Source organism: Rhinolophus hipposideros, assembly GCF_964194185.1.
Source record: "Rhinolophus hipposideros genome assembly, chromosome: 5".
NCBI lineage: Eukaryota > Metazoa > Chordata > Mammalia > Chiroptera > Rhinolophidae > Rhinolophus > Rhinolophus hipposideros.
The window spans coordinates 99,979,941-99,992,595 of NC_138051.1; the positions used below are offsets into that span (position 1 = coordinate 99,979,941).

The 12,655-nt window shown below is 43.1% G+C and overlaps 1 protein-coding gene across 11 annotated transcripts in view; it reads left to right on the forward strand.

Moving 5' to 3' along the window:
- Window positions 1-4,843: 4,843 nt before the first annotated feature.
- WDR20 (WD repeat domain 20) overlaps window positions 4,844-12,655 on the forward strand; it is a 57,089-nt gene continuing 49,277 nt past the window's right edge. For 4 of the 11 annotated variants that reach the window (XM_081049136.1, XM_081049134.1, XM_081049144.1 and 1 more), the window contains exon 1: window positions 4,901-5,184. In XM_081049136.1, coding sequence (XP_080905262.1) covers window positions 4,936-5,184 — 249 coding nt within the window. In that variant the 5' untranslated portion in view covers window positions 4,901-4,935. Of the gene's footprint in view, window positions 5,185-12,655 lie in introns of all 11 variants that reach the window. The other 7 variants (XM_081049137.1, XM_081049135.1, XM_081049142.1 and 4 more) reach the window with 6 other exon arrangements.

Consider the following 12,655-nt stretch of genomic DNA (forward strand, 5'->3'; position numbering starts at 1 on the left):
TGGTTCCTACTTTCTAAGTTTGTACATGGAAAGGAGCACGTGTAAGCACTTAGCATGAGGCCCACATAGTAGGATCTCAAAAAATGCGCCAATTTGAAGATCTTCAGAGATCTTTAAGAAGCACTCATAGTTCACGATATGTGTGAAAAATTAAGTACTGCATTCACTTAATGATTGATTATTTAAGAAGGAATAAGATGCATTGTACATCATCAATACGTATCTAAACGCATGTAAGTGAGCCATTCTGATGGTATGTCATTCTGCACCATTCTGCAAATTTGAGGCAAAAAGGAGTGCTGTGTTTAGGACACTGTGCTATGGGATGTTTCCCAAGTTTGTTTTCAAGTTCCATGTGGTTTTATAAGGACGTACCGAATCCTAACGTAATGACAGAGCAAGCTCAGGCAGTAAGAGAAATCTGAGAAATTGGTTACTTCACACAGTGAGTCAGTAAACATTTCCAATATCCTAAAGATACCCATCTATGCCTATTTCTCTTTAGTAGGTCACTGTGGCAAACTCCTCAAAGTTTAAAAAACAAATATGCTTTTCATCATCTTATTGGATTAATCTCTGAATCTGAAAAATAATGACAAGTTTGACCTAAAGTAAATACTCTTTATGTGTTAAGTTGCAAAATATTGGTATGCTCTTGTCCCCAATCTCCTGGATTGTGCCATTATTCATACTCACTTCCTCGGTGATGGTATCCAGGCTTTAAACACCGTCTATGAGCTAATGTCTGCCAAACACGTGGGCAGCTCAGACTTGATTATTCTCTCCACACTTAATTATTCAACTGCCTCCTGGACATTTCCTCTAACTGCCTAATAGACATCTCACACCCATCATGTTCAAAACTGAATTCCTGGTCTTCCTTTCAAATCCGGCTCTGCTCTACTTTTTTCAGTTCAGTTAATGGAATGGCATTCCCATCCTCCAGTTGCTTACGCCCACTTTGGATTAATTTTTGACTCCTCCGTTTCTTCCACCAGCCCTTTCTAACCTGCTGGGAAATCCTACTGGCTTTATCTTCAGAATATACCTAGGACTCTCTAACGTCTCTCAATCTCAACTGCTAACATCCCTAGTTCAAGCTTCCACTGTCTTTGGCCTGGATTGCTACAATTAGCCTCCAAAGTGGCCTTCTCTTCCACTTTTGCTTCCCTTAGTCTACTATCAAACCAGCCAACAAATGGATTCTTAAACCCTGCAATGGCTTTCCTGCTCTCTGCTCCAGCTACACTGACAGATTTGCTGTTCCTTGAACATGCTAGGTAGGCACACTCCTGCCCTGGGGTTTCTGCCATGGCTTTTCCTCTGCTTGGTCGGCTATTTCCCAGATTTGCCCACGGCCCACTCCCTCACCTCTTTCAAGTCTTTGCTGAAATGCCACCTTCTCAATGAGACTTATCTTGACTCCATATTTTTTTTTAAAGATTTTATTGGGGAAGGGGAACGGGACTTTATTGGGGAACAGTGTATACTTCCAGGCCTTTTTTCCAAGTCAAGTTGTTGTCCCTTCAATCTTAGTTGTGGAGGGTGCCATTCAGCTTCAAGTTGTTGTCCTTTCAGTCTTAGTTGTGGAGGGCGCAGCTCAGCTCCAGGTCCAGTTGCCATTGCTAGTTGCAGGGGGCATTCCCTTGTGGGAGTCAAACCGGCAACCTTGTGGTTGAGAGGACACACTCCAACCAAATGAGCCATCCGGGAGCTCAACGGCAGCTCAGCTCAAGGTGCCGTGTTCAATCTTAGTTGCAGGGGGCGGAGCCCACCATCCCTTGCGGGACTCGAGGAGTTGAACCAGCAACCTTGTGGTTGAGAGCCCACTGGCCCATGTGGGAATCGAACCGGCAGCTTTAGGAGTTAGGAGCACGGAGCTCTAACCGCCTGAGCCACCGGGCTGGGCCTGACTACCATATTTTAAACGGCAAACCACTCAACACACTCCCAAGCAATCCTCTTACCTTACTCTACTTTTCCTAGCACAATCGCTAAACAGTTTATTTGTTTATTGTTTATCCTCTGTCTTCTTGCAATATAGACTCCTTGATTGTGGGATTTTTGTTTGTTGATGCAGCCCCCAGGCTAGAATTAGTGTGGCACATGGGGACACTCAAATAAATATTTGAGGATACAAATAATTTTAACGAGTTCCCTCACATCCTTGAATGTGCATATACTCCAGTATATACATACAAAAAGATAAATATCAATACAATATAATTAGCATATGCTGATAAATACCGAAAGATGGTAATGTTTTAGGATATTACATAGGACAAATGAAAGCTCGGAGGAGTGCCACAGAAGTTCAGAGAGGTAATTTTTAAATTTGGCAGGAAGGTAGTCACACCTCTTTGAAAATCTGATGAAAGCTATAGACTCCCATGATCCAATGAACATGTACACACAATTTTGAATATAATTACAAGGAGTTCAAACCCGCCATGAAGCCAGCCATGAACTGGGAATTGAGAATCCTTGAATTTAAACATGGTTTTATCACCCAAGGCTTGGGAAAGGCTTGGTGAAGATGGAACTTAAATTAATTCTTGAGGAACAGGCTATGAAGGGGAAAATAAAGGAAAGAAGGTTTTTTTCAAGCAAAAGAAAGAGCTAAGGGTGACAGCAGAACAGTTTGACTGGAATGAGGGATTTATGCAATATTTAACAGGCCAAGAATTGCTTGGTGTATAACTTAAATACGTATATGAATTTTGCAAATCACTGAAAGTGTTTGGGCAAGAGAATATATGTCTAAAGTATTGTTTCAAGAAAATTAATTTGGAAGTTGTTTATAGGAGCAAAGGTGAGAGAAAAAGTGATATTAAGGAAATCATTCATAAAGCCATTTTATAATGATTCAAGTTTGAAGAAAAGGAAAGTGAACCGATAAGGTTTAGAGAACAATGAATTTGAGGCACAAATCCAATTAGAAATGCCTGGTTTGAAACTGAAAATCAGAAATGAACTTTAGATCAGGCCCAGTTATATAAATTCAGGTGTGATTTACTGAATCTTTGAGTATGGTGGGAAAAAAATTACAAGAGAAAAAGTATTAAGAATACAGATTATTCAAAGGCTTTGGATGGGACAAAGTGAACAGCCTATTATTATTGTAATCACAATAAAATATGTTGAATTTATATAGAATGCAACTTTAATAGGATGCTTGAGGTATACAGGTATTATGGGTAATTTAAAATTGTGGTTGAGGGCTAATAAAATTTTTTGTTTTAATTTTTGCTTGCTATTTTTTCCTCCAAAAAGTATTATTAATTATGCTTTTTTCCTCCTTGATAACTAGGGAATGCAGCTGAATTATTTTTAGATGATTCAGGATGTCACTGTCTTATAAGGTGATCATCATAAATACATATTTTCAATGTAAAATCACTATAGAAAATTGGGACAAATCCATGGTGACCACAGAAGACATCCAGGTATTTAAAGACTTCTGATTATCTATTTGACTTTAAGGTAAATGCAGATGGCATCAAAACAACACAAAATTTAAATATTTAGGGATCTATCAAGTGGGATTTGACTCTCGCTTTTTTGCCAACGTGCACAAAGGATACAGGATGTTAGTGTCAACGTGCATTATTATTACATCATCGGTAGAGTTTCCACCGGCATCGACCTGCTTTGTGATACATAAGATGTTTATGATCTGGACTCTTCTTACTTTAGAACTTACCTGCTCCAGTCTTTGTGACGCTCCAGCTATGATTTGAACTTAAAGAAACAGTTCATTTTTGGTGTAACAAATGTTGGAATTCCGCCCCCCCCCCCAATTCTATCAGAATGCTTCTGTCACATTAGAACCTTCCTCATTCTAGTGCAACATGCCACGAAAACCCGGTATAAAAGGATACTTGTTTAATCTTCAACACGTGCACCTGTCCTTCTATATCTAGACAGAGTGCAGTAAATGCAAACAACGATGCCCAGTAAACAATTTCGCAGATTACACTTTAGTCTTTTTTTTTTTTTTTAAATCGATGACCTCTGATTTTATTAAGGGCTCTTAATAAAAGATTGAGCAAAAGAAGTGACTCCTGCTTAGAATTCCTGCTCTGGTTCCCAAAGCCATTCTCCTCCCAACCCCTTTTCTCTAAACACCCGGTGAAGACAGACTTAAGAAACAAGCGCTCACAACCCGCTCTCCTTAAAATTAGCCAACGCTCACTATAACAGGTATTCAGATATTTCACCGCAGACACATTCTCTGTGTGTGTATGGACTGTATTCCTCTCCCTCCGCCCCGCCTAAAAAAGATGGTGAAGCGGCAAACGAAGGTCTTTGGTACCTTTTCGGAACCTGACTTAGGGAGGTGCAGAGGGGATGCAGCCGACTGCGCGGGTGTCCGAAGGGAGGCCCCGGCGGGGGCGCGGGGGACACGGGAACCGGCCGTCGCCGCGCCCTCCCGGAGGGAGAACACCGGGCTCCGCCCTCGGCTCACGGCGCCCCACGTGCTGGCTCCGTAGGGGCAGCTGCCGAGGCGGCTCTCTTCCTTTGCCCTTCTGGGTGCCGGGGCAGGGCCGCAGGCAGCTGAGGAGGCCACTCCGAGTTCACCCCAGCGTTCCCGACCGCGGCTTCTACCTACCAACCCGGGCCGTGCCGGGCGGCGGAGACAGCCACCGACTAGCCCGCCCCCGGGCGGAGCCGGGCCTCACCTGCGCCCCGGCGGGGCCGCCCCAGGCCGCGCCCAGAGGAGGAGCCTGCGGACGCCCCGCAGCGCGGAGCGCGCCAGGTGAGCACGCGTGCGCAGTCAGGCCGTAAACAAGCCCGCCCCTTCCCCTCGGCCAGCCTCCGCCGGGCCTGCTCGCGGGTGGGCGGGGCCAGGAGGAAGAGCCGGAGGGAGAGGAAGGCGCCTGCGCGGTGGGCGTGATCCGGGCACTTGGGGCAGGATGAACGCTGCTTTCCAAGATGGCGACGGAGGGAGGAGGGAAGGAGATGAACGAGATTAAGACCCAATTCACCACCCGGGAAGGTCTGTACAAGCTGCTGCCGCACTCGGAGTACAGCCGGCCCAACCGGGTACCCTTCAACTCGCAGGGATCCAACCCTGTCCGCGTCTCCTTCGTAAACCTCAACGACCAGTCTGGCAACGGCGACCGCCTCTGCTTCAATGTGGGCCGGGAGCTCTACTTCTATATCTACAAGGGGGTCCGCAAGGTACCGAGCCGGGCGTCACCGGGGCCACCCGGCGGCGTGGGCAGAGGCCGGGAGCAGGGCGGTGACAGCGGGGGCCAGGGTGGCCGATCGGGGCGGCCGACGCTCTTACTTTTGAGTGGGCCGGTAACTCCAGCGGGGTGCCCCTGAGGAAGGGGGATTCGGGAGGGAGCCGGCTGGGGGCGGTGGAAAGGGACCGCGGGGTGCGGGGTGGGTCTGGGAGGCCCCGGGAGGGTCCGGCGGGCTGTGCCGCGGCGCGGGAGCCGGCCTGCGCGTCCCCGGAAGAGGTGGGTGGCCGCCTAGTCTCCCGAGGTTGCCTCGCCTCCCGGGAGGGTTGGGGGGGACGCCGCGCTCTGCGTTAGAGAACAGGCGGCCGGGGAAGGTCGGTAAGGCGGACCCGGGCTGGGAGGCGGGGGACTGAGACGGGGGCAGGGAGGAAATGCTCGGCACGGCGCGCTGCTCCACCTGCTGCCGCGCTGACACTGCTGGGGGCCTCTCCCGGCGTTGACACTCCACTTACAAGACACCCGAGGGAGGACTGCTGTCCCTGTCTGCCGAGGGAACCTGCTTCTGAGAGTTGTTCAGGACGGCCACCCTGTCCCTTCTGGGGTGGCAGGGCCGACTGCTGCCTCTGTGAGGTCCCAGTGCCGTCGTCAGTGAGCTCGGGGTTCGCGAGGGCTCGGGCTGAGCTGCCCCGATCGCTCTTGTCCAGCAAGTCGGACCGTCCCAAACAGGGAGGGCTGTGCCTTACAAGCGACTTACAAGAACCGTTCTTGGCCGGCGACTTAACAGGAATTCTGTGAAGCGTGTAGTCATCCTTTAAAAAATAACCTCTTTAAAAGAAGCAACTGATGAGAGCTTTTCTTTCATTGGCAACATAAGTTGGTTCTCATTGAGAACTGCTTTTGAGATCCGCGTTCTTTGACTTGACTCTTGGAAGAGTGAGGCAGTCAGTGCCCTCCACAGCACCTAGGCACGGGAAAAGGTGTTAACAGATTCGGAAATGTTCGGTTAGTGTAAAAACAAAGTGTGTATACTGCAGAGTGAACATTCTCTACGTTGTAAGAGCCAGAGCAGTTTGTTTTTGCTTGGTTAGAAAACCTAGGGAATGACAGTGCTGTCTAAATGACAGGCGTAGCGAGTTGTCTCGTTTGTTCAAGGTGAATCTTTTTTGTTAGTGTTTGTGATAAGTGTACCACTCAGCCGTCTTTGAAGTATGCTGTTATACGTTACCGAAAACACACCGCTTGGCTTTACTTTTTCTCTTTTGGAACTGGGAAAGTGAAGTCATTATTCTGGGAGCTGAAGTTTTAGTCCTACTCCCAGCTTTGTCACTGACTTGCTGGGTGACCTTGGACAAGTTATTTAACTTCTTTCTGGACCTCTTCAAAAGGAGAAATGCTGCAGTACACACGCTGTAATTTATAATATAAAGACTAATGAACTCGAAAGCCCCTGAAACAGGAGATGTAAAATATAGTTAAAATAAGCATTAAGAGTAACTGTCAAACAGGAAGCTTCTATCTTGTCATTGGTCCTAGGACTGAAAGGACCAGCTTTTTCTCTGGAAATAAGTTTAGAATTTTAAGTTATTAAATTTTATTTATAGAAAGACACAAAAAGTGCTTAAAAACTAAATTTACTAGTAATTACTAGTGTAGGCATCACCATTTTTAAAACAAGTTTTCTTTGAAAGTATATTATTTCTGGAGCATTCCAGTAGCAAACCTTATCTGGATCTGGCAGCCCTGGTTTGCATCATAAAAACAGGCCCCTTGTCTGAAAGTATCACAAGTGTTCTCCTTTAGTGGGATGCGATCAGGGAAGGGTAAAACGTAGGGGAGCCTTTCAAAACCACCAAAAAATGATTTTGAACAAGACAAAAATCTTAAACATGCAAATTTGCGTTTAGTTGTGTAATTTATTTGCGCACTTTAATTTTTTGGTGAAATTTCATTTTCATGTAGTAATACCTTATAAATACATTTGTATCTTGTAGATACACATGGTGGACGTTTCAACTCTCTTCTAGCCATTGTAATTAAAACAGTTTTCCCCAGGAATGAATTGGTTTATTATTTTTGAGTATAGACGATTGTTTTTTGTGACTCTGTTTTCTGACTTTAAAACAGAGCACATATTTTCCTTAGTCAGTAACCCAAACTGACTTTTTGGACTTAGGCGTTATACATCAGTTTTTGACAGTTGGTCATTTTGACTATGTTTTTTCCGCTTTTCTTTGGGGCATATAAAGTTTTACAACAGTTTCTCAGATCATTCAGAAGATCAAATTTGGATGAGTATATTCAACTTAAACCTGCATGTAGAATGAGTGAGAATAGCCTCTGAAAAAACTGAAATCACGAACTCTGTGCTGCCAGAGGAAGTATGGAATCATGGGGGAGTGGAGAAGATGGGGAGGTAGTCTAACATCTAAGTCCAGGAGAGTAATCTTGGCCCTTTTAAAACATGTACAGGTCAGTTTCTAGAGCTCAAAGGGACCTCAGAGTTTATGCAGTCTCACCCCCTCAGAGAAAACCAAGGCGAGAGAGCATGTGCAAACCTGTGTTACAGCGTTTTCTCACGGAAAAATGAAGCACACCTCAATCCAAAGAGCTGTCTTAATAAGAAGAGACTGATCGAGTTTTTTTGTTACACAGATGCCGTATACTCCAAGCATTTCAGAATTTACCCCAGCATTCTGTGTATATTATCTCATTGAATCTTGGTGGCACTCACAATCTAAGTTTGGAATGGAGTTTCTTGTGTGAGGAGATGTAATTTTATGAATTTATTTTGCTCATCTGAAGATAATGTGAACATTGATTTAATACTAGTACTAATCATTTCAACAAAGATTTGAGTGACTTATGATAATTATACTAGGCAAGGTGATATGGGGTTTCCAAAGATGAGTAAGACCCTGCCGCTCCCCAAAGGACATTCAGCTGCTAACTTTCAAGCCTCTTTAGAGCATACTTTGCTTTCCTCTTTTTAAAAAGGTTGTTTTAGGATAAAGATGCCAAAGGTAGCTGGGATTATTGGACTTACCTTTCATTTTGTGGAGACCTGTTTTAACATAAATGTGAATGGCCACCATTCAGATCTCAGCTGAAACATCACTTCCTCAGCAAATCCTTCTTTGAATTCCCAGGCTAGATCAGTTGTTTTCTCTATTACGCGTCCTCATAGCATCCTGTGCGTTGCTTTTCTAGCACTTTTTAAATTTTGTGATTCTCTGGGTGACCATCTCTTCTATAAACAAAGCTCCCTTAGAATAGGGACCACGTCTTTTCTGCTTTCTCTATCTTCCTACTGCCTAGCAGTGACCAGCACAGAGTAGGCCCCTACTATTTATTTGTTGAGTAAATGACTGAATAAACATCCATGTCCATCTATGTCATACTTTAAAAAGATCTTTAGAAACTGAAAAACCTATTCAATTTGGGCCCCAAAGTAACAGGTATTTTTAGTAGCTCACATCTTTTTAAAGACATTTAAAATTATTGTTAGTAGGTTACAAATTTAGCTTTCTTGCAACTGGGAAATTATGTAGCAAGAGACAAGAAGTGATGGAAAGGAAGCCAGTGGCGCAGATCACTTTTGATCTACTTCTGTCCAATCGTGCTACCTACCATAGCTGTGTACCAACTAACAACTCTTTAAAACTATGTGTACTCAGAATTACTTGACATTCAAGTCAAAGAGCCTTACTCCCTCCCCCAATCTTAAGATTCCGGGCTGCAAATGTACTGCCCAGAATTTTATTGAAGCAATTCTTACAATAGGTGAGAAGTAGAATTAGATGGCTTTCCAAGGCCTTTTCAACTCTTAAGGTTGTGTGAGTCTGTGCTCAATAATTTTTAAATAAAAATAAAGTCATCTTTCTGTTGGGAAGATGTCTTCATGTCTTGGATTCACTGCCTTCTTGATTGGGAATTGGGGAGAGTGGAGTGTTTGTGAAAGCAAGTTGAACACATTGTGATTCTGGGTCTTTATGCTAGAAAAAAAGCTTTGTACTCACCATGCTGAGATGAAACTGGGGCCGGAAGAAGAGTCGGTTAATACTAACTAAAATATTTTTAGAGCCAGAGTTATCCAGGAGGGTAATGGGTTGGCCTGGGAGAGAGTGAGTATTCTGTCTGGAAAATATTCTGTGTCTTTGGCAGGACAGCAGGACCACCTGTTGGCAACTGAGGAATTCATGCTTTGTGTGCGAGGGCGAACTAGATGCCTTTTAAAGGTTTTTTTCCACAGACGAGTTTTAGATACTGGATTGCTCCAGAGAAGGTCATGTTCACACCCTTCTCCCCATTTGTAATTTTCACACCTCTCTGCTCCCCATTTATAGTTTAGAAAGAAGCTTAGAAGTCTAGAACTTTTTATATCAAATTTACTTTGAGAAATTTTGTACTTAATTTAGTAGGGCACATGGAATTGAATGGAAATCTGTATTTTTCCATTAAGGGCTACTTAATCACTTCTGAAATATTAATAAAGATATAGTTATTTGACTATAGAATCTTATAACCGAGGGAAAGCATCTTAACTTACCACTTACAGTAGGCTTGAGAAACTTTCATATGATACCTTGGTTCTGTTGACCTTGAATCAGAGGGTGGTGATGAGATTTTGAAAGACTCCCTGGGTGGATATCAGCAATGGCCAGAATCTCCCAGAACATGTCAGTGAAATCCACGAGATAGCCATGAATGTCATTCTTTCAACAAATATTTATGGGGCACACCTATCAGATGGGAGGTACTGTTCTAGATGCTGGGTGTAGACAGTCTCTGCCCTTCAGAAACTTGTCACCTATATTTATTTTCGTTGAGTTCATCTAGAGTGACTTAATTTATTTAAGTATTTGTTATGCTCTGGTAGAAAACCTGAGCAAGAATCAAAACATAGTTAGTGGATTTTGTTACTGACTGGTTTGGCTGTATGCCTAAACAACCGTGTTTTAAAAATAAATGTGAAGGTTTTTGTAGTCTGGTATTTGATGTCTTAGAGAACAATTTTATTTATATATCAAAGAGGTTAGTTTGTGTAGAAATATAAAATGTGGCCTTACTTGGTTATTTAGGAGTAGACATCAAAAATAGAAATAACTTTAATTGACAGACATACTCAGGTTTAGTTTTCAGGACCTTTTAAGTTGTCTGAGAATATCAGTGACAAGTTAGCTTATTCTCTAAACATTTGGCATCTGTTTTTCCTAATAGAGTACAAGGTACAAAATATGATCGAACAATATGGTGAATGTTTAAATAAAAACAAATTTATTACAGTAAAAGACACATTGCCATTAATCCCCCTCAAGATACTCTCCCTCCACTTCAAACACACATCTCATCGTTCTTGCCACATTCTGAAGCAGTTCTGGAAGTCCTGTTTCGTGAGTGTCTTTAGTTGCGCTGTTGTGGCTGCCTCAATGTCTTGAATCATTTTGACTTTGGGGAAGAGCCAGAAGTCACACGGTGTCAGATATGGTGAATAAGGTGGATGAGGACACACTGTAATGTTTTTGTTTGACAGAAATTGCCACATACCAGAAGCAATGTGTGACATGGAGCGTTGTCATGCTGTAGGATGATTTCTGGCACTTTAAAACACACCTCCTCTCAACCGTAGCTCACACCTGACTGCACTGAACAAGTTGAAACTTGCCACACACTGTTACTAAGGTTCCGCATGCTGCTTCCCATATTGAAGATCCCTGCCTTTCCGTTGGGTGGCACTCGGCAGCAGCATTCACCGTATTTCGTGATCAGAATGGAAAGGCTCTGTGTCGCACTTTGCTTCTGATACACGGCAATTTCTGTCAAATAAAAACATTACGGTGTGTCCTCATCCACCTTATTTACTGGATCTGGCACCTTGTCACTTCTGGCTCTTCCCCAAAGTTAAAATGACTATGAAAGGAAAACATTTTGAATCAATTCAGGACATGAAGGCAACTACGACAGCTCAACTAAGGACACTCATGAAAGAGGACTTCCAGAACTGCTTCAGAAAGTGGCAAAAATGGTGGGATAAGTGTGTTCGAAGTGAGGGGGATTAATGGCAATGTGTCTTTCACTGTAATAATTTTTTAAGTTTAAACAAACATTCACCTCGTAGATCTTGCTTTAAAAACAGAATCCTCATTCATGAAGTGCATACTGCAGAACTGTTGCGTACAGAGTACTGCTGTCTGTCGTGGATGACGTGAGGGTGCACTAACGTTTCCAGTCGGTGAGGAGCTTCTGTGCTGCTAACTGTAATATGAAGTCGAAGGCATGTGCTGTGCTTGTGCATAAGTGGTACCAGAAATGGGGGGTTAAGGAGTAAAGGTGAAGTGGAGAAGTGGTTCTCTGCTAGCAGGGGAAGAACACTGGGGTGGATTTCATATAGCTGCTTTGCCTCAAAATGCTGTGTCCAGAACACATTTCCGTAAATTTTAAAACTTGTAGCCTCATGTTTCTAATTTCAGAAATGTTTTATCTTCATTTCTAATTGAACTTCAGTTGGCAATTGCTCTTTTGGCAATAGCATTTTCTCCACTTCACAGCTTCTCTACCAATTGGTAATTTGTAAATTGAGTAATGTTTTGCATTGTCAAATCTATTTTGTAACATGGATTTTTAAAAAGTAGGGTTTATTGTACTAAAAACAAGCCAGATGAATCTGTGCCACACTTTATCTTGTTTTGTAGCAGTAGGAAAATGGGCTTGAAACCATACATTTTATAGGAAAGAAGCAGTAATTGTTCATGAGGAAGGAATTTATAAGGTTTTTATATTTTAAAAGTAAGAACGGGAATATTTTAACATATTCTGAAGTAACCATGTTGTAGACGTTTCCTGTGACCTGGGGCTGTTTTTCCTCTGGTTGGCACACAACCTGTTCACTGTTGTGCTTGGCTTTTTTTCCGGCTGCAGCAAAACTCGTCCAGGTGGTCGCCCTCTTCTCTTAATCTGAATAGAATTTGAGGGGTACGCCAGCGTAGATGGGAAAGAATGTTTTACGTCTTTATTTTTACAACTTCTAACTGAATTTTAACATGTCCTTCAATTGTGAGTATAGGCAACAAATCACAGTAGTAACAGACCTGTGACTTTTATCACCAATAAAAATCACAGATGTTTGCATATCACATTATGGTTGTTGCAGATATATCAGATGTCATTTATACATCACTGCTTTGAAATTACAGTAGTTTGGGTCTGCTACTAGAGCTTGTTATTCTTTATGTGAAATAAAGAAACTTTTAAAAATCCTGAATTTGTTTAAATGGTGTAACCGATTTTAATATAATTGATCTCCTTTGTGATCCTTTGTATTTGAAAACATCTTTGTGAGAAGGAGTTCATGGCACAGGAAGTGTAAGCAGCCTGGTTTTGATGAGTCTCAGCTCACTTTCTTGAGTATCGTTCGTGTGACAGTGGAAAGGGGGGTGCTGGTGTCTCTTACCCGGTGGTGAAGCGCAGCG